Source organism: Solanum lycopersicum, chromosome 9 (genome assembly GCF_036512215.1).
Source record: "Solanum lycopersicum chromosome 9, SLM_r2.1".
Classification (NCBI taxonomy): Eukaryota; Viridiplantae; Streptophyta; class Magnoliopsida; order Solanales; family Solanaceae; genus Solanum; species Solanum lycopersicum.
Genome location: NC_090808.1, coordinates 14,880,261 through 14,907,296, shown reverse-complemented (window position 1 = coordinate 14,907,296; position 27,036 = coordinate 14,880,261). Strand labels below are relative to the sequence as shown.

At 33.5% G+C, this 27,036-nt stretch overlaps 1 protein-coding gene and 1 long non-coding RNA gene across 2 annotated transcripts; both read right to left on the bottom strand.

Annotated features, from left to right (window-relative positions):
• Nucleotides 1-355: 355 nt before the first annotated feature.
• LOC112942207 (uncharacterized) lies at nt 356-889 on the bottom strand. Its single transcript, XM_026033053.1, has one exon. The coding sequence runs from the start codon at nt 887-889 to the stop codon at nt 356-358; it is 534 nt and encodes a 177-aa protein (XP_025888838.1).
• Nucleotides 890-3,438: 2,549 nt separating this feature from the next.
• On the bottom strand, nt 3,439-5,251 carry LOC112942193 (uncharacterized). The gene is made up of 2 exons (XR_003248275.2): nt 4,569-5,251; nt 3,439-3,603 (listed from the first exon to the last, which is right to left on the bottom strand). It is a non-coding gene; the product is annotated as an uncharacterized lncRNA (long non-coding RNA).
• Nucleotides 5,252-27,036: the final 21,785 nt, after the last annotated feature.

The following is a 27,036-nucleotide window of genomic DNA, read 5'->3' as shown; positions in this document are numbered from 1 at the left end:
AATCAAAACTGGAACTCCATAAAATCTAAATAACACTTTAATATATAACCTGATATAATCCTCTACTGAATTGGTGGTCTTTACCAGAAAAAAAGGGCTGAGTTAGTCATTCGATCTAGAACTCCACAAATGGAATCATGTTGAATTCAGGATTGCAGAAAACTAGTAATATCCATATTAATCATTTCCCACTTCTATTCGAGAATATCAACATTCTGAGCCATACCTTCAGGCCTTTGGTGTTCTACTTTTACTTATTTACCATTTTGGCATTTAAAAATGAATTCTGCAATACTCTTTTTCATACTACTCTACCAATATACTTCTCTCAAATCATGATACATCTTTATGGAAACTAGATGGATAGAATATCTAGAGCTACAACTTTTCCCATGATCCTCTGTTGGAGTTCATCCACCCTTGGTACACACAATATTCTTTGATACCTCAATACACCACCTACCACTTGTTCAAAAGCCATAACTTTTTTCTTATAAACATTTGCCTTCAATTCAAGCAAAATAGGATCTTGGTCTTGTTTCTCTTTCACTTCAGACACTAATGAAGATTCAGCCCCATTCATCCCAACTACTCCAACTTCATTGGAATCGTACAAATGGACTCCCAAATGTTTAAGTCTGTGCACATCCTTGGATAATTCTTTTCTTTCTTCCTCAATATTAGCGGTACTACCCTTTGACAATCTGCTCAAAGTATCAACACCAACATTAGCCTTATATGAGTGATGTAGAATACTTATGTCATAGTCGTTGAGTAACTTTAAACACGTCCTCTGTTTGAGATTAAGCTCTTTGTTACGAATACCAGTTGAAGACTGTTGCGATCGGTGAACACAACTATATGAACACCATAAAGGTAAGGACACCATGTTTTAAAAGTGAACACTACAACAACAAACTCTAAATCATGGGTTGTAATTCTTCTTGTGAACCTTTAGTTGTCTTGATGCATACAATATAACCTTGTCATTCTACATTGATACACAATCCTGTCCAAATCTAGACGCATCACAATATAACAGAACACCTTGCTATGTTCTAGTAAGGTTAATACAGGGGCAACAGTCAGCCTAGTTTTCAATTCCTAAAAGTTTTTCTCACAAGCTTCATGCAATTCAAACTTCACTATTTTCTAAGTAAACTTAGTCAGTGGATATCAAATAGATGAGAACCTCTCGATGAACGTTATATAATATCCAACCAACCACAAGAAACTCCTAATATCTATTGGAGATGTAGGTCTAGGCAAGTTTAGAACCTAACCAATCATAGTTATCATCAGTCAACCAAATTATCGAACATAAATCTTATTTCGTTGTAGTAATAAGAATGCAAGGATTTGACTTTGGTCGTCAAATAGATAGGTGGAGCTTAATTTTTGTGAGCCAATGGTTGATTAATGAATGAATTGATTAATTTTCTTACTATGCTTCTATTATAAAAGAATTAACATTACACAACATATATTTGGGCTATTCAGATCATGGTTTTATTTATGTTGTTGTTTCTATTGCATGCATTCCCCTTTTCATTTTATGTACGGTCAGAAATTTCTATAACAATCATCTTATCCTCTATATAATAGTTGACTGTAATGCCCAAGTTCTCTATGAAACTAATTGTTCATGTTATAATATATTATATGTACTCAATAATAATATTTCGTACAGCAGTCAAAATGTATCTATACAAACGATGTTGTTATAAATATGTTTGAGTGTACATGTAATGACCCTCAAAATAAAATAGGTGAAACTTAGATTCATATGTGTTTAGTGAGTTAATTATGTGTCAATGTACTAAAATTTAGCATTTGAAGTCCGTTTGTAGAGTTTGGAAGTCAAAGTTAAAGGAACGACCAAGACACTTAACGACTAGTGTGGCTCTGTATGTTTTATGTGTTGTTTGGTGTCTACATTGATAGGAAAGGAACCTAAGACCTATATAGGAATATTTAGGATTGAAACTTCTAGGTAAGACTCCCAAAGGACCACCCTAAGGGTCCTTGAGAAGGACCCAAGACTTGGCAAGAAACCTACCAAACACTGCCTAAACGACGACCCTAGTTCACGAGTTGTTAGTCAAACGACGCCCCCTCGTTTGGGGGAGTATCTCCACACTTCGTGATGGAAATCTTATCCCACAAAAGTCAGCCTCTAAATCAAATTACACCCATGTAGTACGGACCATCGATCACATGACACCCTGTGCATGGTGTCTGGTTTTTGGAGCCTGCAGATTCTGCATGCAATTCGGCCATCTTAGGGGTGATTGAGAAATTTACCCCACATCCTAATTAACTTATCTTTGGTTGTTTTAAGGGTTTTTAGGTATTTTATGTTAGTTTATACTCCTAAAAAATCTAAGGTAGACTTCACTTTTAGAAAAATCAAAACTCCTCTCCGAAGAATAACTCTCTCAAGACTCCATGGAAGCTTGAACTCAACGTATAGCTAGGATTGAAGATTTTTGGTCATTTCTCCATTAAATATCGTGGGTTTTCTTCATATAAGGTACGATAGTTCATCCTTGATTCTTCTCTCATTTAAGGATCAAATCAAATTGATTTTAAAAAAGGTATCAATTTCCGATATTCCTCTATTTCGAATTCTATGTATGAGTTCTTGGATGAAAAGGTTTAATGGATGTAATATGATATTATTAATATTAGGTGATGATTTTAAGGTAAAAAACTCAATGAACCCATGCTCATGCAAATTATCAAATTTTAATTTATGAAATGTGTTTGATGATTACGATTAGACAATGTTAGAATTGAATTTTTATTATGTTGTAATGTGATTATCTACTGCCATTAATTATAATGATATATTGGAGAATCTACGAAAGGTTGTGAAAGCTTGGATGATGGGTAAGTTGATTTATATTGCCTAACTCTTGTTGAATTCATCTTGAATGGTATGGTCCACTTATGGTGGCGGTGTTTACTTGATGTAGATGATTATTGATGTGAATTGTGCTTATGGCCTTGAAGGCCTTGAATTTGAAGTTAGATGAGGTTATGATGAAAATGCATGTGATGTATTGTGAAGTTGTGCATGTGTGTCTTAAAGATACTATGTCGAACTGAAGTATATGTATATGCAAAGCATGATAGTTGTTGACATCATTTGAATGTGAGCAACATGACGGTGACTCAATTAAAATAATAATTAGTTAAAAGAATTTTAAAAAGTTTAAAAGGGGTTAAAAGAGATAAAATGAGTTTAAAGAGATTAAAGGGAGTCGCCACCTAATTTTTAGGAAAACTATGAAACCAATTAACAAATTAACTTAAAAGGTAGTCTATGAAACCAATTGATCTAGGTAAGGGGTTCAAATTATTTCGAAGGTAAGGGGTTAGGCATCCTTCGAAATCCACAAATGTTGATCCCGATTGAGTTCCAAATTGAGGAGGTGAATAAAATAATATACAAATATAATAATCATGCAACATACACAATAAAATAAAATAATAATATCGGCCTAAAGTTTGCCTAACATCGATATATACAAAATAATGAATTGAAAAATATAATTCGAACTCTTTTCGAATCGCTTCAAGGAAGCAAGTCTTGGGTACCTGTAAACACACTTTAAAAAAAGTTAGTAAAACATAAATATGAATAAACTTGAATATATGAAATATTAACTTAAAAATAAAAATTTGTATTATTAACATGGGAGGTCTTGAAAATCGACGGTATTTTCTTTATCAGTCAATTTTAACAAAACAAATACTATGAACTTAAATAGTTTCCATCTTTTAAAATGGGAAGGTCTCTAAAACCGACGGAAAGATTTTCTCATTTGTCAATTTTAACAAAACAAATAATATGAACTTAACTAATTTTTCATCTTTTAAAATGGGAAGGCCTCCAAAATGCCGAAGAAATTTTACCATTGGTCATTTTAATAATTTAGAATAGCAAAAACAATATAATAGAAAGAATTGAAAGTCATTTCAACCGATGCATATGAATGAGATCAATAAATAATTGTTCGATAACAAAAATAATAGTAACATGATAAGAAAATAAAAGTGCTACAATAAAAATAAATAAATGAAAAATAAACTTTAACAATCACCGAATAACAAAGTGACACAAGTACTTTGTCAAAGTGTAGAGATAATTTAGTACTAAAATAGGCACTCAAGAATGATTTAAGTAAGTATATAAACACAAAGTCAATAAAATATAAAATAGTTCTTAACAATAATAAAGAGAAGCCAATATTATAATATAAAAGGGAAGCCAAAGACATAAAAAGATGAGTCCAAAATAAAGATTTATACCAAATATGCAGTAATAATAACTATTTAAAGTTTCCAATCAAAGCAACAACGAACACAAAATAACAGAACATTAAATACAAAAACAAATATATGTCATCTATATCAAGAACAACATAATAATTTTTAAAATAAACATATATTAGAAACAAGTAGATGCCCAGATCGTCAGAAAATATAAACTAATAAAAAAATGAAAATCAACCCAATAGAAAACAAGGAATAGAAAAATGGAACTAATGAACTATAATTACCTGAAGCAAACAAATGGTTGGATCCATTGTTCTCTGGAGTTGGGTTGTGAAAGAGGCAACGTATGGAAGGGTCTGGTTTGTTGTCCTTCGCCGGAGAAATCCTGGAACAACAGCAAAGCATGGCTTTGGCTTGCCGGAATACCTGCAAAACAAACAAAAATTTTAAGAGGGTAATGTTTTAAAGGTGTGACTGGTCAGAGAAGAGAAAGGAAAATGGGGTCTGTTTGGGGTCGGAAAAATGGAGAGATGGGGTTGTTGTTCTGGTGGCTCCGACCGTCAGAAATGGTGGTTTTTTGGTGGTAGAGTGCTCGTTTTGGCTGTTGTGGGTGTGTTTCTGGTTTGCTTGGCTTTAAAAAGGAGAGAAACAAAGGGGAGTTTTGGTGGTGTTTCGCCGGATTCCGGCAGGGAGGAAGAGAGGAAGGAGATGGATGTTAGTGTTGTCTTGTCCCTGATCTGGAATGGCTGGCCGGGTAGGTTGTTCAGGTGGATTTCACCCGGAGAAAAGTCAAATACAACACCGGGGAGCTATTGTGATGGCGGTGGAAATGAACTTTGTTTATTTACCCAAGCTTCGATGAACTTGTCAGAAAATGCAAAGAGTAAATAAAAAACATTTAGAAAAATTCCAAATCTAAAAATTACACTCCCCAAATTTAATAATTTATTCACCATCTCCTTAATCTAATGAGTCACATATTATATAGATAGGGAATTTTGAAAAAATGACTTAATTTATGGGCTTGAGATTGTGGGTCAAAAATTATTTGTTGATACAATATCCGTGTAAGTAAATTGACTTCGAATTTGAATGAATTTTTTAGACTGTGCAGAATGTCAAAATGAATATTAACAATGTAGTAAAAAAATAAATATAAAAATTGTAATAAACTTAATCAATTACATGTAAAAATGTAATTTAACATAAATAATAATTTTATAAGAAATGAACAAATATTTGAACGTCTCGATGTGACAAAATAATATAAACATAGCAATCGATAAAAATCCTAATACTTTGAGAAAAAGGATGAGTATCAACAAATTTCATTAAATTGTCAAAAACATGTATTTTGAATTATTTAAAATAAAATACTCAAAATATATTAATTTTAAAACTATCACATAGAATTTTGGTGTCAACAATGGTGTGTGAATTATGATAAATATAACATCATCTAGAATGCAAAGGTTATGAATGATAGGGGTTATGTGAAAGGTGTTCTTACATATACTCACACACACAAAGAAAGAATGGATGAATGAAGTTAATGTAAATGTATGACCGAAAGTATTGAAAGGTTTTCTCAATAAGACTCTATTAAATGAATGGGGGTATGCACTAATTGTGAGTACAAATATAGTGACTAGTATCAACCCCAATATTTATATGAACTCTTATGAATGAAAATTGGGGATTTTTAGGTGGACACTCTTCGTGAGTTGAGATGAAGTGTTCACTAGCAACGTCGCTGAAACTCTTCGTGAGTTGAGATGAATTTTTCACTAGCAACATCGCTATTCCCAAAGAGCTTTCCAAATATAGGTTAGAGGTCGGATACACTTCGTGAGTTGAGATGTGGTACTCAAAAGTAACCTCTAGGAATAAGTACTCTTCGTTAGTTGAGATGTGGTACTAACTAGCCATCCCTTAACCTAGAGTAATGAATGTGAAGAATGTTTAAGACTCTGTGGGATAGTTATGATAAGCACCAAGAAGATTTCAATAAGGGTTTGGATACTCTTCGTGAGTAGAGATGTTGTATCCAATGTACCTCTTGAGGAGAGTGCTTTTCATTAGTTTAAATGAGTTATTTAGAACCAATCTCTTTATCCTTTAACTATGCACCCCCATAGGTGTAGCTACTGGAGATCCATGTAAAGGCTAAAAGTATGACCCTTCCTTAGGCAAATTGCGATCCCTCATCCGGTAGGGGTTAATACTAGGATTCCATGTCAAGCTCTCATGGTCTATGTCGGTGAAAACTAGACCCTATAAATGAATGTAATGAACTAGGACTTCCTAAGGGTGTACTACTTAGGGTAAGTGGTGACATCATCTATCCATTGCACAAGTAGACATTTGGAGAGAGTTTTGATGTGTCCTTATATGTAACTGAATGATGGGTTACTGTATGATGTTAATGAAGTAAGTTGACTTTAATTCTAAGGTTTAAGAAGCATGTTAATTATATGTCTACTGTTTATGAAACATGTTGACTATATGTGTAATGTAATGAAGTATGTTAATTTAATATCTTAAGTAAGTGCATGCTATGAAAATGGTGAATGTGATATGCCTAGTCTAGGGTGATTCCTAAGGAGCCCTAAGTGGAAATAATAGTATGGGATGCTCTTTCATATTGAACTAGTGTAACTTGGGGTTTGTCTTGGAGGATGGTCTTTATGTGGAGTTCTCAAATGAATGTATTTTTCAATTAGTAATGAGTGTTGACTTGTTTAGTCGAAATGAAGTATGCTTATCCTTAGTAGTCTTAAGGATCCCTTAGGTGTGTATTGAAGAGGTTGTATGGGCGGTTTGTTCATGTCTTACCTAGGTGAGTCTTAGGATAACTTTGAATAGGAAAGTCTAAAGATGAATGTGACTATATGTTGAGAGTTATGGAAGTTATACTTCATATGATAAATGGTGACTCATATGATGTCTTGTACTGTTTATTCACGAAGGTTTAACCAAAATAGCATGAAAAGTATGTTTCAACTAAAATGTCTTCTTTTAGCATGATTTTGCATAATGCCGTATTTAGTATAATGTTTGTACTAACTCCATACTCTTCTATATTTCCAAAGTATAACTAGAAGGCAAGTGAAGGTTTCTTAGAAGGCAAAGCTTGGGAAATTGTATTATCTCAAGATTAGTATGTTCTCATATGTTCGAGGACATAGACTATGTTTCTTTTATGTCAAAGACTTGACTAAGACTTAGCATGTTTTCTTTCAATGTAAAGGGCAGTGACCCTATGATATTAAGACGTGTCTAAGTTGTCTTATGATGATGAGACTTTGTTCCTTTTTTTCTTCTTTTTTTTTTAAAAAAAAAACTAAGAAATTTTAATTTTATTTATGTCTAAGTTGGTTTGTTATTATGAGATTTCGTTCCTTTAATTTTATAAAAGAGTATATTTTTAGTTATGTTGTGGAATGTTTTAATTCCGCACTACTTTTCATACCTTTGTAATGAATGATAGCTAAGAGGCTTGTACAAGACCTCCGAGAGGTTAAGTATGCCGTGTAACTTTTAGGGTGTACCCTTGGGGCATTACAATACATGAAATCAAAAAGATTACATTGCAAAGATGAATACCCTATGAAATCGACATAAAAAACTTATCCTTTGACCAAAATTTTCATTTCTTTTTAGCCAAAATAAAGTTGATACAAACTTACATGGCAGTAGAAGATTATTCTTTTCTATGAATATCAATGAGTATAGAAATACAATGCCAGTTGACAGTTGACAGTTGCTGGGAAAAAGACACAAGATTCACATTGACTTGACCAATAACAACATTTTCTTCGTATTTGATGTCCTCCAAGATAACATAAGCTTTGCTTGTCAACTTACTGACCTTGTTGACATGAAATGCTCCGAATTCTTTCACATTTTCATGCATAATCTCATTAGTAAGAGATCGAAACATGTTTGCCTAACATAGAATCCCAACGATTTACTTCTTTTAATATAGATAAAATAAAACAAGGTTGTTTTGGAAGTCTAATTTTTGTTTATATAAACCAAAATAACCAATAAATTGATACTGACACAAATATTATGAAATAAAAGGTTAATCCGAACAATGGACAAATAAAAAGATGATGGTCCCAAAAAATAACAGTCTGACATTTCTAGTGCTGACTTGGGAGTGTGCGAGAACTGGTCTTTCACAGACGCAGATCGACTTTCATGTAATATGAGAACGCTGCTCTGTTAAGCCAGCCAATGAGGGGTGAGTTATCCAATCTCTCCCACTGCCATGTCAATGTAATATTACTATTTATTAGTATTGGAATAATAATACTTCATATTATACTATGAACTGCTTATTATGATAAACCCAACGCAATGCACTATTTGTGTCAATGGCTGAAGATTTGATTTGTCCCGATCATCTTATTGCTCCAACTTGGGTTACAAGCTCACACTACTAAGCTCGGCAATATATATTTCAGGTCGAGTTCTTATAAAATGAGTATATTTGTTTGTCATCGATGTGGGACAAGACATTAAGTGCCACTAAAGCTTGTGAAATACAATGTTGGATGAGTTTTAATTGGCTACATTCGTTAATTGCAAATTATACATGTAATGTATTAGCATATGTGACGATATGCCTAGAAAGCGATTGCTCTTTCCATATGTGCTCATCTCTATATAATGATTTCAATGGTGTCAAAACTCTCAAATCCCTGTCCATGTGTCCTATAAAATTTGACATGATGAAATTTATCCCTTTTAACCATGTACACCAGAAATTCATTACAAGTTGTGCAAAACAACCACTAGCAGTGTCATATATATATATAAAATAAAATTATAACAATAATCTCAAGATATATACTGCATAAAAAAGATAATCAACGGAAGGACAAGCTTTTTTTAACTTTTATCAGAGTGACAACATGGCTAACACTCAGCAACATGGAGAATTGGGAGGCACCGTTTTGATTCGTGAAGTCGATTAATTGATTAACATCAGCTTGTCACCTCCTGAAATTGCCAAAAAGTACATCTTAGTTAACAAAGAACCTTCTTGATAGTTCACATGAAATGTAAAAACAATTTATATGCAAACAAGAAGGAAAATCATCAAAAATAAATAATATATATATGTTAATAGAAATGTATAAGATGGTATTTTTATTTACAAGTCATTTGCTACACATTTCCATCCGTCAAAGTTGCTGCAACATTCATTCCTGATGTGTGCTTGGTTTGTTTTGTAAAAGGGGACAAACTAGGCTTTGATTGTATAAGTTTGACGCAATATTGGAATGAAACTTAGCAACCTTTGTATATTTGATCAATTTACCTCTCGATTGTATGTCATGTAAGCTCATCTAGACAGCACTAACATTTCATCTTTGTTTGACAAGCATAGTGTTAGAGAAATAGCAGAAGTAAAACTTCTTAAGATCAGCATGATATTAATTTGACGATATACATTGTTGTCAAAGATCTTTTCTCTTTCATAAACCACAGATCTTCATGACACCCCATATCAGAATATTGCACTAGTATAGTCTAGTTTTGTCGTAGAGTAGTTATAAAAGATTTAAGTTGTTTATGCTGTAAAAATGTAAGGTGTGGGTTCCTTTAAAAATAATTGTTTAATCTTTAGTGGTTTCTTGAATTTTCACAGAGTTCATGAAAAATAGAAAAGCTTCCAAATTTTTGGTCTAAAAATTGTTTGCGAGACGTGGAAAGTATCTCAATGAATTAGTCCATGTTGTGCTAATGTTAGCCTGAACATCATGGTAAAAAAAACCAATTGCGCTCTAATATATGGCATAGATGTTAGTGTGCTATAAATCATTTAAATGAGGATATAATGAGTATTTTAAAGTGAAACCGTTCCTAAATATGTAAATGTTTTATTCTATTTTAGATTGACTAAGAATAAAAGTAATGTCATGCTCCGACCCTACACCCTAGATGTGATTGACACTCGAGAACCATTGTTGGCCTTGCTTAATTCATAGAGGAAGACTTGCTCATAATAAGAGAACATAAAAAATGAACTGTTATGCAAAGATAACTTAATTTTTTTTTATAATTTAGCATTCAAACTAGCCAAAGTGAGACTCAAGTCTCGACATAAATAAATGAAATTGTAAAGACTTATAAACTAACAATCTCTAACTGTCTATGAAGCCTTTAATAACTGTGGTGGATGTTTGTACAAGACCCACGACATTCGAACAAACTAGAATGATAAAGTAAATAAAAGGGATCCTCTGATAGCAAGGAGGTTCACCAACAACTCTGAAGCTCAACTGGATCAATGAAGCATAGGGTGTTTATCCTGCTTACGTGTATTTGCATCTTTAAAGATGTAGGCCAAGTGTACATGGAATGTACGAGCATGTGAGGGGAATTCTAAAACAAGACATAAGCTTGAGAAAGGAAGTGAAGAGACTTAGCCTGTCTCAACTCAACTCATTATAATATAAGCAGTGATAGAAATGCAATTTAAAGAAAAACATTAAACCATATAAATTAATACTTAGTATGTTGAAAACACAACATCACTCAATTTGTATATAAAAATACAAGTACCTCTATGGGAGATTCTCTAACCAACAACCATTACTGTGAGCTATGTGATGATACATCATCTTGGCTCACGCTGCAAGGGCCGTCTTATACTTTGTCAGGGTATAGAACCTAATAATACATGGATCCACTAATCTATACTAAAAAAGTTAAGGAATCATCTACAAAGTATGACCCTTTCTACCCATGTTGGTTACACAATTTATGAAAATTTTGAGTTATCTTAACTTGTCCTAGTATCGATGCTCAATACTACTCCCGGAATGTAGCTAACTCATATGTTTAAGAACATAACTTCTATGTTGTTTTATATTATTTCTCATTCATCTATCTCTTAAAAGAGATGATACTTAAAAACAAGCTAAAAATCTCTTTTGAAAATAAGTGTTTCCTCTCTTATTTAAATGTGAAAGCACTTACTCTTGTAACTACTTAGTTCTCTTATATCATTTTAAAGAAAATGAACTTCACTCTTAGTCTTACTCAACCTCAATTTCATGCTCATGTCTCAAAATAAGTTTAAAACAATTGTAAAATACTTTTTGAAAAGACTCGAAAAACACTCAAGACTTGCCTCCTAAGTCTTACTTGAATTTTTATTTATGGATTCAAGATTATGATTCATGTTTATGGGTGATTTCTAGATGCGTTAAAGTCATTTCGAGTAGTTAAAATTGATAGAAAGTGTTAGTACACTTTAGAATGACTCAGACAGATTATGGAAAATAGGTGGGGAAGGCGACCCTTGCAAACTAATGGGCGGGGGCACCAACCCTAAAGTTGAGTGATTATATTCTGGCTCAGTGCTAATGCTCCTCGCCAGCCTTACTGCGCATCAGTGGCACACTGCGCCACCCTTCCCTAGTCCACTCCGATGAATTTTTCTTCTTATTTTCTGACCTTAATTCGATTAGATTTGATATTTTCTCAATTAGTCTTTAGATTCAGTTACCTAATACATGTACACAAGAATCTAGTTAAAACAACTCATAAAAGTGTGGCTTATATCACGAACTCATTAATCCCATCCTAATTCAAGAAAGAAAGCAAATCTAAGAACACTTATGAAGAACATCAAACTTTCAACTTTTTAGGGCGCAAATTACTCTAAAATTAGAATGTTTGGCGATTGGGTGAACAACCAAATGCATTGAAACCTCAAGAACTTGACAAATCTTGATTTTTCTCCTCTTTTCTCCTATCGTATCTTTTTTCAAAAACCTAGCATGAATTTTGATTACGTAAAATTAAAAAATTTAGAACCATATTTTGTAACTTAATATGAAATAAATCTAATAGGGTAAGAAAAGGAGCAAAATACCCCTCTTAAATCTGGGTAACATTTATTTCAAACAGATATATCTTCCTCATACGAACTCTAAAGTTAGAAAACACAGTGACTTTGGAAGGAGGATTCAAAGAAATTAATGTGGTATCTTATAGTCCACCAAACTGAACAAGTACTAAAAGTCATGGTCATTTGAAATTGACCCAAAACTCATAACTTAAACTTAACTTATAAGATTCCAATTTTTCTCTTTCTAAATTAGTTCTTTCTATTTTTAGATATTTTTATGGTGGGACGTTACAATATTTCCCCTTTGATAATATTGATCCTTGAATGAGATAACTCTAATTAAAACTAAGGGTGGTAACATCTAACCTCGACTCAAACACCTAACATTTAGATCTAACAAATGCAATATATCAATTAAAGAGTACTACGAAGAGAATTAGTACCTTGATCAGGAATTTTTCTGGACTAAAAGAGTTTTGGGTATCTCTTCTTTATATCTTCCTCAGCCTCCCACGTAACTTCCAAAGCAATTAATTTCTCCATAATACCTTGAGTGATGCTACCTCTTTGGTTCTCAATTTGCAAACCTGGCGATATAGGGAATGGAAGACACATCCTCTCTCTTCTTTTTCAACAATCCTGAAGATTCGTTTGGGGCGGCAATGCGAGAAATATTTCCAGTTTTAATCCCATCTTTGATAGCCTCACTTACCTTGACTATATCCATAAAATTTGCTCAAATGAACAATATTATCTTGTGATAATACTCTTGCTCTTCAACGCGGATGAAAAATTCAACGATCTTCTTCTCAAACATAGTAGGTCGAACTCGAGCGACCTCTTTACTCAACATATACACATATTCATGATAGTTTTCAATGGATGTCTTCCTAATTCTGTCAAAAGAACAGCGATCGGGAATGATCTCTACATTGTAGCTGAACCGTTAGACGAATTCTTTAGCTAGTGCGTTGCAGCCAGACCATTGTTTTATCTAAAGAGAGGTATTCTAACTCTTCTCCTCCTAAACATCAGCTAAAGATCCTCTTTAACAAGTCTTAATTCCTGCCAATTCCTACGAGTTGGTTATAATAAGATCTCAGGTACACCAAGGGATTTTATGTTCCTCCAAAAATGTAAAATTTGACACTTTGAACCCTTTCAGGAGGTCGAGATTCGGATGGATGCATTAATCCTCATAACTCAATCCATCGACTTCAGGAATATAGTGCAACTCCTTCATGACTTTCTTGATCTTTTCTTTCATAATCATCTTTACTTCATCTTCTTTTGACTACACACTTTCCAGTTCCTCATATTGATCAAGCTCGGAACAAATGGAATAAGGTTCATTTGGAATTGGAATTTAAAGTAGCATTTTGAGGCAATGGAGGTATCCTAGGTATTTTGAGAGGCTTGGCAATTTTGGGGGAAAGTCTTGGGATTGGTATGTTGATTTTGGTGATGGGGAAAGGTTCGCGAATTGTTGACATTTAGATTTTGTGGGGGAGGAGAACTTTGCGGTTAGCATTTTATGAAGGAGGGAAGTTTTGAGGGTTTGTACTTTAGGGGTAAGGTGGTACTTGGTAGGAAATAGAGGCATGATGGAAATTGTGGCTAGGTAAGTCAATGGTGGAAGGGTCGTGAATTAGGTTAGAGTGTGGGTTAGTGAAATGTTCTTCTCTTGAACACAGAGGAGCAAAGTAGAGTGGAAGTTTTCCATCACGTTGAATTATGGTAGTGATACCCAGATTTGGAAAATCTTGCTTTTTCTTGTACTCAGCCCTCAACTCAACAATTTGTTGCATCAGTTGTGCTATCAATTCATTTTGTTCAACAGTGGACGGCTGAGCCACGATAACATCATTCAGTCCAACCTTGTCATTGTTATCACGCTTTACTCTGGTCAGAGAATGAATTGTTTGGGAGCCTCACATTTTGTGAAATAAGGATGATCATCTAAATTATTAACACAGACCAGTTCTAAATAGCTGAGAAATGAATAATAACTCAAAAGAAAAATGTGTTAGTGCCTAAAGGTCATAAATAGTACAAGATATCACAAATAGATGTAAACACAGAAGAGTTGCTTTATTCAGAGATAAATTAGCCCATCAAAATAAAGAAATACCTAAATAGATAGGAATTTGTCTACTTGAGTTTGGGATTAGTGAATAAAAAATGTAAACTTGAGTCGAGACAAAGTCGTCCGTATCTTTCATTGTTGTACTTTTGATTTTTGATTGAGATGTAACTCTAATTTCTTTGGACAAGAGAAAATTTCTCAAAAATGGGGACTGAACCTTGAAAGGCTACCTATGTATATCACAAGGGAGAATTCAGGTCCTACGTAGTTCGATCCAATTGAATTTCTTTTATTTTGAGACGTTGAGTTTTTTTTTCTGATATGATATTAATAATTGAAAAAAGATGAATTTTTAATTTTTTTCAATAACTAAAAACTCAAAGAGTATTTGGACGCACTTTCGACGGTGACTTTCTATTTGTTATTAAGGATTCTAGAAAAAAAAATTTTTCCTAGAAATGAGTAGGTTGAAATATCTCCATATAAAGTAACATATTCGCACAAACAAATAGAACATAAACAAATATTGCGCATTCAAAACATATATGTGACCCTGTTATAGCAAGGGTAGGCCTAACGATTTGAGAGATTATACGTTATTTGAAATATTTCACTGTCCCAAAACCAAAATATAGACAAGTTGAATAAATAAACTGAATGGGGATACACAATAGGAAAAATGGGATACAATAGTAAGTCCCACATAGGGGTACAATCTTAAACTATGTTTACATATCCCCTTCGATCTTGACTTCTTCTCATCTTTGAATGTCGATGCCTTTAGATGTTGTGATAAGTCTACAGTTTTTGGACTCGAATAAACTTTTAAAACTCTAACCCAAGATACAATGATTTGCCAAATGACGTGTACATCCCTCAAATTTAAACATACAAATATGATCGTCCTTAGGTCGTGAGACGTTTTGGACTCAAGGTGGTCTATCTAATGGGCTCAACATGCCTTGGGTGTTGGATCATTTTAGTTCAAATGCTTAGATTTGGATTTGGTTTCGTTCTACTCTAGGTTATCTAGAATTTGGTTAGAAATGACAGATTACCCGAGTTCGACAAAAAACGGGGTGAAGTACAATAAATGACGTCGGATGATCACAAGCCAACCATTCATTTATCACATCAAAAGAATTTGAGTTGTTTTTTTAGAAGGACAACCGTTGTAAGCCACGCAACCACCTTTTTTTCCTAATGCAAATTATTTGTCGTTTGGCGGAATCAGATCCATAAAATGCAAGAGTTCATAATTTACAAGAATTGAAACAAGTAAAGAATTTAAACAAATAGTCAAATAAGTTTATTTTGAGGTTAGAACTCATTCAAATCCCAGTAGAGTTGCCATTCTATTTTATTTTAAAAAATAGAAAAATGATTGGTTTTAGCGTCGCCACTAAATTTGTAAAGGAAGGTTAAGAAATTTTTTGTTTTTAATCCTTTGAAAATATATAAAAGGGGGTCGAGGATCATATTAATGTTCTAGGAGGAGTTTTAAACGACCTAGAACATCCGCTAACATGAGGTTATTCAGTAATTAATTTTTTGGCTAATGTTCTTTAAAGATAAACATGCTTGACTAAGTGAAAGTAAAATATTTACATGATTTTAAATTTTTTAATTCAAAATGGCTAACTTTTGGGGAGTTTGAATATTTTGAAACCTTAATGTTAAATGAACACATAAAACACATATAACAAATAACTGAGATTTAGAAAGAGGATTTGGGCCCAGGTCTAGATCTGTTCGCCTAGACCAGTACTTGGGCCTCTTTTTGTTTTGGTCCTTTGGGCTAATTCTTGCAAACTTTGTACCTGTCCTAAACTAAATTTTGAAATTTATCTCTATGGGTCTTAGAAATATATCTTCCACCTGTCCTAATTTCGAACAAGATAATAATAAATAAGACTAGAGGGGCTTAGGCCCAAAGTAATAAAATACAATTTTGGAATTTAGGGCTTTTAGGACCATTTTCCCACATTCATATTAGATGTATATTAGTGTATACTATCTCGTATATCAGTTCCAATCCCTATTTGTCTTTTTTTTGGGGATCCATTTCCTTGATTCCAAGGACTGGCCGACTCAAAAGGAAGTGATTAAAACCTTTATGACTCTCTTGAAATGCGACGAAGGAAAAGATTCCATTGCATTCATCATGAGGGTTCATGCATCAAAACGGGAAACAAAAATTAGCATATTCTTAAGTTATTCAAACAGAAACTAAACTTTAATCTTCCTTTTTGCAATTTATAATAAAATGGAAACATGCACTAAATATTTTTTCAAGTAAGATCGATCCTATTAGTGTGAGTGGTAACAAATAGATGGACATATTTAATAAATACATTCGTCTTATATGACAACTACTACAAAGTAATGAAGTAAATGTAAATAAGAACAAATGAAGTAAAGATTCAAATACTGGAATTGATTAGCGCGAAGAGGTTTATAAACCTAGGTATATATACGAATAAAATGACATCTTCATAAGCTTAACTCTAAACATACATTAACTTCAAACAATGAAAGCAAACTGATCATTATTCTTAGGATAGAAAACGTACGAAATCAAGTGAGGAAATACTAAAAGAGACACTGAGCAAACATGCCATCTAATAAATTTGACGACTAAATGTTTATCATAAAGCACAAGAATTGTTAGCTAGTAACTTAAGTAAATGGAGACATTTAAGTCACCTTTTGAACCCTTAACCTAACATTATAAACAAGGGAGGTAGGATTAAGTAAAAAAAACACTATTTTTTTTACATAGGTGAGGTTTCTAAACAAACGCAACAATAAGAAATGAGCAATCAATGACTCAAATTTTGCACAAGGACAGAAACTGACTTCATCTAAAAATAGTACATAATACAACATCCAACTTCCATATTAAGTTTGAGAAATAGTATTTTTCATCTGAAGAAGAAATATCTCATAACATCATCATTGACGAAATGATTGCCCATTTTGACGTCTAATACATCGGAAAAAGAAAATAAATATGAAATATAGATTCGAACATTAAACACGAGTATGAGAAAATGACAATGAAATAAACTCAAAATACATGAATCCAACCACAATGAATTTTCTTAAAGAAATACCCATTATATCAGACTATCCAAAACTCAATAAAAAGTAATAGAAAATAAAACAAGGGCACAACTATAGATATCATGCTGGCTGGAACAACAAAGATGGGGAAAGTAATACAAAGAAGAAAGAGTTACCTTTTTTCGGGCGGGAAACTGAGACGGGAACGAGCTAGCTACGAGCAGCACCCTCCACCATTGAATTCCAAACTCAAAAAAACACCAAGAGAGTACCAATGCGACCCCAAAAATAATCTTTTCTGAAACTTATGAGCTAGAATACATTCCAAGGATTTTTCAAATGTAAGATTAAATACTCTAAAATTTTTGTAAACTATATTTCGTCAATAAATTTAAGATAACATTCTATACCCTTTTTCAATTTTTCTTCCTCACTATTTTCAAACCTTTACCAAAGAAGAAGAGGGAGCATTTAAAGGGTAATACTAAGGTGCAAAAGGGGGGGGGGGACGAAATCAATTTCATTTAAAATTCAAATCTCTTAGAGGATAAGATGCCAGCTCAAATCGGTACAAATCTCCAACAGCCGTCAAATTTTTTAGCAAGGACTTGAAGAATGATATTGCTCCACCTAGAACTGCTCACATATGTAGGATGAAGAAGAGAGGGATAAATTGACACAACCGAGTCATTCTTGCATTGGACATCGGGCTCGCTGGGTCAATTTGGGCTGGGTTCCTGAATGGAGTCACTGGAAGTTCTGGGTTTGCCACGTGGCAGAAGAAACATGTAGGGGTCGGGTAATTGTTTTTTGTTTGGATTGTATGTATTGCTGGATAATTTTAAGAGTGGATCGGTTGTGGGCGGTGGTTTGAAGAGAAGAATGGGCTTGTGAGTAGAGGAAAATGAATATTGAATTAAGAGTGGGCTGAATATTGAATATTGAATTGAATTTTGGTTCAAATTGGTCTCAAAATTGGAATTCAAAGATGGCATTTAAGATATAGCCAAATTGAGTTAAAAAACAAATTCGGCTAAACCTTAAATAAGATGAATTAATATTAATTAATTAACGAGCTTCTTAATATTAATAAAATAGAAAAATTAATTTAATTGTAAACTAGTGATTCAAAAATATAATCATAATTTAAACTAAATTAATTTAATAAGATACTTGCGAAAATTAAAATCTTTTTGAGATGATTTTCAAAATGCTGATAAAATATAATAATTATATAAAAAATTACAATAAACTTATATATTACTTAAAAAGTCATAAAAATTATAAAATTACCTTAAAAATAACTTGAAAGATATTTTGAATTTCATTTATTAATTATTTCAAATCATTCAAAATTTAAGAAGCTCGGTGAATCAATTTCTATTGGGGAGGGTCATAATTGGGTGTCAACAATTGTCCCTCATTTTACTTTGGTAGATGCAAGAAGCTTGAGGAAAATGAAATTGACTAATCCAATTTTGACACACCACATATTCATCCTTATGAATAGGATTTGGTATGGACTTTAGAAGTTATGGCCAAACCTCAGAAGTGATTTTCTAGATATCTCAGGCTATATGAGAATTCAAGCCATTTATAGTTCAATATGCTCGATTTGACGCACAATTTGAAGAATTCACAAGTCACCCCGATATCAAATTATGAAGAAATGATGCTCGGGATTAATACTTAAGAGCGAATGTTGAAATACATCTGAGTTCTAGACACTGATCCTACCTACATATCCCTTAACTTAGGGAATCAAGATGCTCGTAGTTCGATTCAAATAGTTAAAATGGAAATCTAATATGCTAGATAACCTTCGGTAATGGATGAGTGACAAATAAATTTAGTATGAAAAAAAGGCTTGCAACCTCATAGCCATGAATTTGAAGCTCATCACATCCATAGGAAAGAACTTACACGGACACAATTTCTGGAGCTCTTGGTGTATAGTCACTTGGATTGGAAAGCCGATTTCAATGAACCCCCATAATTTCTTGATGTAAAATCGAAACCAATAAATTTAAGAAAAAACCACATGCCTTCTGATAGGAGTGTGGTTATATTGTGGTGGAATTTGCTCCTCAACTCGCGTCTTAAGAGTTTGATACTCCTCTTCAGACTATGTCCCAGTTCGTTGCTAAGAAAAAGTTCCATGTTGTGCTGCATCCTTGTTGATGTCGTCTGAACATGTGGTTTCTTTTGATAATTCATCCTCTCGAATACTCTCAATAAAGAGTGAGATAAAACTCATTAGCATAAAAATGTAATTCAAATGGGAGATAACTTCTTTTACCATGTTTACACTTGATTGCTCTCCTTCAACATCTGATGACAACTTCCTCCAGTTTGACGTAACGCAAATAAAGCTTATATTTCATATTTATAATATAATTCTTTAGTGCACTCTTCTTTTGATATTGAAATAATAATAATTAAACTGATGTAATATGTCGATGGCTTTCTTGATGATATTCTTTCCGTGAAGATAATGATGTTTAATTTTCAGTTGTAAGAACAATAATCTGTTAGTAGGATGATGTTGATCCATTGGTAGGATAATGTTGCTATATGATAGGATAATGATAATGCTCCATTGATATGATAATGATTTTGATACTCCATTTATAGGATGATGATGTTGATGCTCCATTGATAGGATACTGTTGATCCCTTGATAGAATAATGATAATGAAGATCCATCAATAAGATGATGTTGACCCATTGATGAGATAATTTTGATGATCCATTGGTAGGATAATGTTTATGATCCATTGGTAGGATAATGATAATAAAGAATGATCAGTGTTAAAACATAGATAGGATGATGCTACTCCATTTATAGGATGATGCTGATCCATTTGTGTGATAATGTTGATGGTCCATAGGTAAGATAATGTTGATCCATTGAAAGATAATCATAATGAAGCTTCATCGATATAATGGTTTTGATCCATTGATAGGGTGATGTTGATCCATTGTTAGGATAATGATGATTGTTGGATGATGTTGATCCATTTATATAATGATTATAATAATGAAAAATATCCTCCGACGGGACAATTTTGATCCATTGGTAGGATAAAGTTGATGATCCGTTTGTAGGATAATGATGATCCAAAGGTAGGATAATGATAATGAATATCCACCGGTAAGATGATGCTGATAAAGATGATAAAAATTCGTCAATGGGTTGATGTTTATCCATTGATAGGATGATGTTTATTGATACCGAGAGAGTTAAGATGATGCTTCACCGAGAAACATAGGTGATCTTATTGGTATCTTCTGAGTGGCAGTATCTTCTCAATCGACAATACAAATAAGATGACCCTTAGAGTGGTTGTGTCATCTCATTCGACAATACGATATAACTGACTCTCTAGGTAGTAACATTATCATGTCTGATAATATGGTGTAGATAGCGTCCTCCAGGTATCTTTAGTTAATGAAAACCAGGAAAATGTCTTTTGTATGGATTTTCATTTGTTCCATCTCTAAAAATAGTTGCCCAGTCATTATGAAACTATCCTTGTTGGGGATTGGATTAAAGTATATTATTCTCAAATCTTTGATATATGCAGCATAAAATATTTCTTGCATCCACAAAAAAATTGTCAATTTTGGGGAGCTCTCGCTCTTTCGACTTCTCCTTTTTCATTGAATGGAGGAATATATTGATTTTGAGGTAAACTTGTAGACCCGCACCCACAGAGAAATTGTTAGTGTAAAAATGAACTAATATGGGTCGATCTCTTCAATTGTCTTCTCCTTGTCCTACTATTTTCGGTTGATTTTTCTAATCTCCTGCCTCTTAATAGATAAGATAAAATATTTTTTATTGAAAAAAAAAAAACGAAACATGGAGGAAAGTTTTAAAAGAATTGTTTTCAAAAGGTAGTATTTATAAAAAAATCACTGACAAGTGTCATGTCACGTCAAGCTTAGCGAACTTGTTTGAGATTGACGCTTGGTGGTCTATCAGATTATTTGTTGGGAATCATTAAATATTGTTCTAAACTGTCGATAAACTCTATCAAAATTTTGTTGTCATATTTTATCTTTTATTGTTGATGAGTAAATACAGAATTTTCGAGATCCGTCTCAAAAATTTTGTTCAAGTTTCTATTGTAAAGAGAAATAGAAATCTTATGGTAGATATGACTGAATCCTTGTGGCACCTACGTATCCCGCTGAGGTAGGAACCATGCCAAACGTAGTTCTCCTCTCGAGGATCAAACATAAATAGAAAATTAAAATAAGGAAACGTCCGAGGCCGACATAGGACACCTACATATCTTATTATTTAGAATTCAGGTCAAACGAAGTTCATATAAAATAAATATTAAAAGAGGATAAATGGGTGACCGAGGCTGATATTGGATGCCTACGTATCTCTTCTTGAGAATTCAGGTCAGATGTAGTTCATTACAAAGGAATAAATTTTAAGCATAAACGATATAAACATATAAAGGTGATTACAAGGAAAAGATAGAAATCGAGCTTTCAAACATGATATCTTTGACAACATTAATGTAAATTGATGACTCATGAGATCAAATTTTTATGCTCAACCATGTTACGTGATCAAACAAATGTATTGATATGTACTCCACGCAAACTAATGAGTTATCTTTCCTGTACTGTTGTCAAATAATCATACTTCTTTGATACATTCATCATTTTATTGATTGATTATTTTGATCTCTTTAAAATTCAGCTCATCGTGTCTTTCGAATTGTCCAAATTCCTCAACAAAGTGTTTGGGTACCCTGATCTTCTCATCGTAGTCCTCAAATTTATCCGCATCTACTCTAACTTGTTCATTCATCTATGATATGACATGACATTTGATAGATTTTAAAATATTTTTACTGAAATCATAGGCAAATATTGTTAGATATAAAAACTAAAACAAGTAAGCAAATTTTCCCAAGAAAGGACTTTTTCATTTTAAATAAGAAAATAAGAACTTTGACAAAAAATTATTTTGTTTTTTTAAAAAAAATATATTAGGAGGGAGTTTAAAACATAGTGAGACAAAAAAAGAGTATGGAATGGGTCTCGAGCCTCTTTCGAAATACCACAAGTTTTAAAAATAATGTAAAAATTGTCTTTGTCTACCAAGACAAGCGAGGAATCAAAAGTGGAGTGAATGTCCAATTAGGCGTTTGCTCATTTGGCTCGCTGTCTAGTACGAATGGCGTCTCAATCGTCCCGTCAAGCACATTATCATCTTTTTTGAATAAATTTTCCCCCTAGAAGATTTTGCATTGGAAAAGACTGATATGAGTGAGGCAATGATTTTGGAAAAACTTGATCAATCTTCTGCTTGTTAAGAGCCTCCTTTGGCGCTAAAACAAAAACATGATGAGGTGGTATGATCCGAAATTCATAATTCTCTCTTTTGGTTGGAGAGGACACAAATTTATTAAGCTTTTCAAGGTTGGTTGAGATTATAACTTTCTCCACAGAACAATCTTCTTTGACTTTAACAACATTAATAATCATCAGTCTGTGACTCGACATGAGGTTACTATTGACATTACGAATGGAAGTATGAAGAGTGACAACTTTTTGATATAGCAAGTCTTGCATTTTATGTTTCAAGTTGATACAATCCTCAATAATATGTTCAGCACCTCCTGAATGATAAGCACAATGAAGATCGTGGTCTATAAAGCTTGGAATTGACATTGATATTTTTTTGATCAATCTTCTGTATCAGGCCAGCTGATTTAAATCTCTCAAAAAGTAGTGTTTTTCTCTCAACCAAAAGGATTAATGACTTTATGAGGTTTCTTTTTATTATTTAGGTGAAGAGGATGATAATTGTTTCCTCGATGTGAAGGTACTTGACAGCAGTTTGGAGGATTTTGGCAAGTTGGTACTGGCATTTGAAAATTTAGATATTGCGGAGCTCGATAGTTAGGATGGATATTTTGGTAATGTGGTGGTATAGTTTGGTAATTGGGAGGTGGAATTTGATAACCTGATTGGATATAACAAGCTGGATATGAATTTTGTGGAGTCGAATATAACCTTTGTAAGTTTAGGATTTATTAAAGTTTTCTTTTCCATCATATGTGTAGGAAATTGATGACACATCCTCTCTCTTCTTTATAAACAATCCTGAAGATTTTGTTGATGTGGCAATGCGATAAATATTTCCAGTTTTAAGATCATCTTTTATAGCCTCCCCTACTTTGAGTATTTCCACAAATTTTGCTCCAATGAGCAATATTATCTTGTCATAATACTCTGGATCTATAATGCAGATGAACACTTCAATGATATCCTTCTCTAACATAGTAGGTCAAACATGGGTGGCCTCTTTCCTCAACATATATGCATATTCACGATAGCTTTCACAGTATTTACCCTTAATTCTCTCCAAAGAACAACGATCGGGGAATGATCTCTACATTGTAGATGAACCGTTCGACAAATTCTTTAGCTAGTGCATCCCAGACAGACCATTGCTTTATATCATGAAAGGTAAACCATTCTAACGTTTCTCCACTTAAACTTCAGCTAAAGAGCCGCATTAACAAGGATTCTTTCCTGCCAAATCCTACGAGTTAGTTACAGAAGGATATCCAAAATTGTAAAATTTTGGCACTTTAAAACCTTTTGGGGTTTGAGAGTCGGATGGATGCACAAATCCTCATAATTTAATCCATCGAATTTCGAAATATAGTAAAACTCCTTCATTTCTTTCCTGGTCTCTTCTTTCATATTCAACTTGACTGCCTCTTATTTTGTCCTCCACACTCTTTCCAGTAACTTATAGTAATCAATCTCGGAACAATTGGATTTGAAAATTAGCATTTTGAGGCAATGGCGAAGCAATGGAGGGGTCGTGGTTATTTTGAGTGGTTTGGCAATTTTTGGGGAAAGTCTTGGGGTTGTATGTTAATTAGGGTGATGGGGGAAGGTTTGCGAATTGTTAACATTTCTATTTTTAGGTGGAGAGAAATTCTTTTGAGTCACTAGTTTATAGAAGCGGGAAGTTTTGAGCGTTTTTAGTTTGACGTTATGATGATGCTTTGTAGGAAACAAAGGCATGATGGGGATTGGGGCTAGTTAAGTCGATGGTGGAAGGGTTATGAATTGGGTTGGAAGGTGGGTTAGTGAAATGTTCTGCACTTGAATTTAGAGGAGAAAAGTAGAGTGGAGGTCTTTTATCGTCTGGAATATTGGCAGTGATACCCAAAATTGGAAAATCTTGCTTTTTCTAGTACTCATTCCTCAACTCAACAATTTGTTGCCTCAGTTGCGCAATCAATTCATTTTGTTCAGCGCTGGAGGGATGAGTCGTGATAACATCATTCAGGAAAACCTCATCACTATTATCACCCATTATTGCCTTTCATTTTTGCAAACTCTGATCGGAGAAGGAATCTTTTGAAGTCTTAGATTTTATAAAATAAGGATGATCAACAAACTTATAAACACAAATCAGCTATAAATACCTCAAAAGGAAAATATGTTAGTTCCTGAAGGTGATAAGTAGTAAAAGATATCACACATACGTGTAATTTGTAACACCCTATCCAAAATAGACCAAAAATGCAGATTTTGAGAAGTCGCAAGTGCAAGCGACACACTCAACTGCGGACCATCAGTATACTTACGGTCCGTCAGCCGACTCCTGCTGATAGGACATCTGACTCTAGTTCTAAGTCACAAAAAATGATCGACTAGTATGGACTGCCAGCCGACTTATGATCCATCAGTCGATTCCGTCGATTGAACAACTAACTTCCAATTCTCATTCGCAAATGTCGACCGATTAATACGGGTCGTCAATCGACTTTGTCTTTTGACATCTTATTTTTAATTCTCAGTCGCAAACGACGGTCGACCAGTACGGACCATCGGTTAACTCCTTTGGTTTGGTAGATGACTTTCAACTCTGAGTCATAAAAAACAGTTGAACAGTACAGAGTGTCAGCCAACTTACGATCCGTCAATTGTCTCCGTCAATTACTTAGACAACTTTTAAGATAGGGGTCTTTTGATCTTTTCTCACTTTGTTTAACCCCTAATATACGTCATTTGGACCCTAAATCATGAGATTTTAGTCAATATAGGCCTATAAACATAACTAAAACATACATAAGTCAAATCATTAATCAAAACATAGAATATTATAAGCAAGAGAGGAGAAATAAGTCAAGAACCCTAGTTCAAGATCGCAAAACGTTTTCATCAACTACACCCTCAAAATCAAAAAAATTCTCTGTGGAATTCATCATCAGGTATGTGGGATTTCACAGGGTTCCTCTCACCCATTAGGTTCCTAGTTTTTAGTTATTTCTTGATTACCATATCATTACTAGACTTAGGGTTTCTTGAATGTTAAGATTATTAAGTTCTTAGATATTAGAATGATCCAAATTAGATTATTATGTTAATATTCAATTTATTTCATGAATTTAGAACCGCAGCTATGCATTTCTTTAGTTCTTAAATTACACATGCCATGTTAGATATTTCAATTATCAAGTTATACATGCCTCAGTTATCAATGCATCATTATCAAAATTATTCTTGCATTCTTAGTATGCATGTTAAGCTTTGAGCTATCCAATTTTTATATAAATTCATTCATAATGCATTAATCATTGTATTCATTTGGAGTAGCATAATACCGAGTTGGACTAGGGTTCAGCGTTGTCATAACTGATATACCATGGTTTCACAGTATTTTAATCCTTTTTCGTAAGTTAGTGTGTGTCCAAAAACCTTTTTGTATTGATTTTTATGTAAGTTTCTCCTTATTTGCAGGAAATCTGTCCAAAGATAAACGCGTAAGTTTTTGAGCAAGAAATACAAAAAAGTTACCACCTACGAGCTTGTGACGGTCCGTTGAGCTTGTGATGAACCATAGGTGGCATCGTAGAGAAGCTGCTGAAGGAAGATGTGGAATTCTGACCAAGTGTGGGATTACGAAAGTCCATGACGGGCAATCATAGCCATGACAGTCCTTCCAGCTAGTTCGTCGCAATGATCAGTGAGTAGTCCCAGTATCCAATTTCTGAGAAGTTCAAGTGGTATGGAACGGAGACCCTCGACGGACCTTCTTGCTTAGAATGGTCCGCCATACCTGCCGTTAAGGGTAATGAAGAGAGCAGAAGAAGAATTTGTGAAGTATGGGATGACGTAGGCCATGACGGCCCGTCGTGACCACGATGGTCTGTCACGAGGTCCGTCGACCCAGCCGCGTTTTGAAAGATTTTCAGTTATTAGAGTCCTTATTTTATTAGGTTTTTGTTTTTTATAAATAGTTCTAAAAACCTCATTTTTTGGGTTAACCTTTTGGTTGTTAGACTTTTTGGTGTTAGACTCTTTGTTAGTAAACTCTTTGATATTAGACTTTTTGATTGTTAGACTTTTTCTGGAATTGAGTGTTGGTGATTTTATTGATTAATCAAGTGAATTTATTGATTATATTCTCTCTCATCAAAGTAAGTGCATGAATTCTTATATTAAATATATGAATATGACTATGGGTAACTAAACTCCATAACTAGGGTTGTGGGAACCATGGGTGAACAATGAGGTAAAATCTAACTAAAATAACAATTCCAAAATAGTGTCTTGCATGTATTGATAATTCTTTCATTTAGAAGTCTTTTTAACGAATGGCCAACGTTAGAACTTGCCTTAATACTACTTGCCGAACCAAGGAAGTATATAATAGGAAAATAATTATTAA

Bases quoted from the DNA above. Each gene is read 5' to 3' on its own strand.
- LOC112942207 (XM_026033053.1), bottom strand. From the start codon at position 889: ATGGTGTCCTTACCTTTATGGTGTTCATATAGTTGTGTTCACCGATCG.